General features: G+C 48.8%; 1 protein-coding gene across 1 annotated transcript in view; it reads right to left on the reverse strand.

Annotated features, from left to right (window-relative positions):
* PPTG_22792 (hypothetical protein) overlaps positions 1 to 494 on the reverse strand; it is an 8,716-nt gene that overhangs the window by 2,556 nt on the left and 5,666 nt on the right. The window contains exon 4 of the mRNA XM_008906285.1: positions 15 to 483. Coding sequence (XP_008904533.1) covers positions 15 to 483 — 469 coding nt within the window. The remainder of the gene's footprint in view (positions 1 to 14; positions 484 to 494) is intronic.

Below are 494 nucleotides of genomic sequence, written 5' to 3' on the forward strand. Positions count from 1 at the left end.
ATCTTTGGCATTACCCAGAGTAGGGCCCACCCAGGTATTCTCGTAGATAGTTTTTGCAATTGTATCGCGCGAGTACACGGCATTACGAACGTCTCGTTTAATGAAGTAGATCGAGTTGCGTCGAGAGCCACGAGTCATGATTCGCTTGAGTAAAATACTCTCAGTGAGCTGCTCAACTGAGACTCCAAGCAGCTCGGAAGCGTGACGTACAGCCTCCTGAGATTCCACGTCGTCTTGACGGATACAGGCCGTCTCTCCTTCCTCTGTGTCCTCCTGGCTAATGTGAATGTTACCCATATGTAACAATCCCGCCACCAGACGGAAAATTTCATGCTGTGCGCTGTCTCGAATGCCAATAAACTGCAACGCGCTCTTCAAATTGCAGAAATTTTCTGCGTCGTCAATGAGATCCGAGCGCATACATCCGGATTGGTTCAGGTACGAGTACGCTTCGGGCGTTTTCGGCTTCAAATGGAGACTTTTCTCGAGATATT

This window comes from Phytophthora parasitica (genome assembly GCF_000247585.1).
Source record: "Phytophthora parasitica INRA-310 unplaced genomic scaffold supercont2.23, whole genome shotgun sequence".
NCBI lineage: Eukaryota > Oomycota > Peronosporomycetes > Peronosporales > Peronosporaceae > Phytophthora > Phytophthora nicotianae.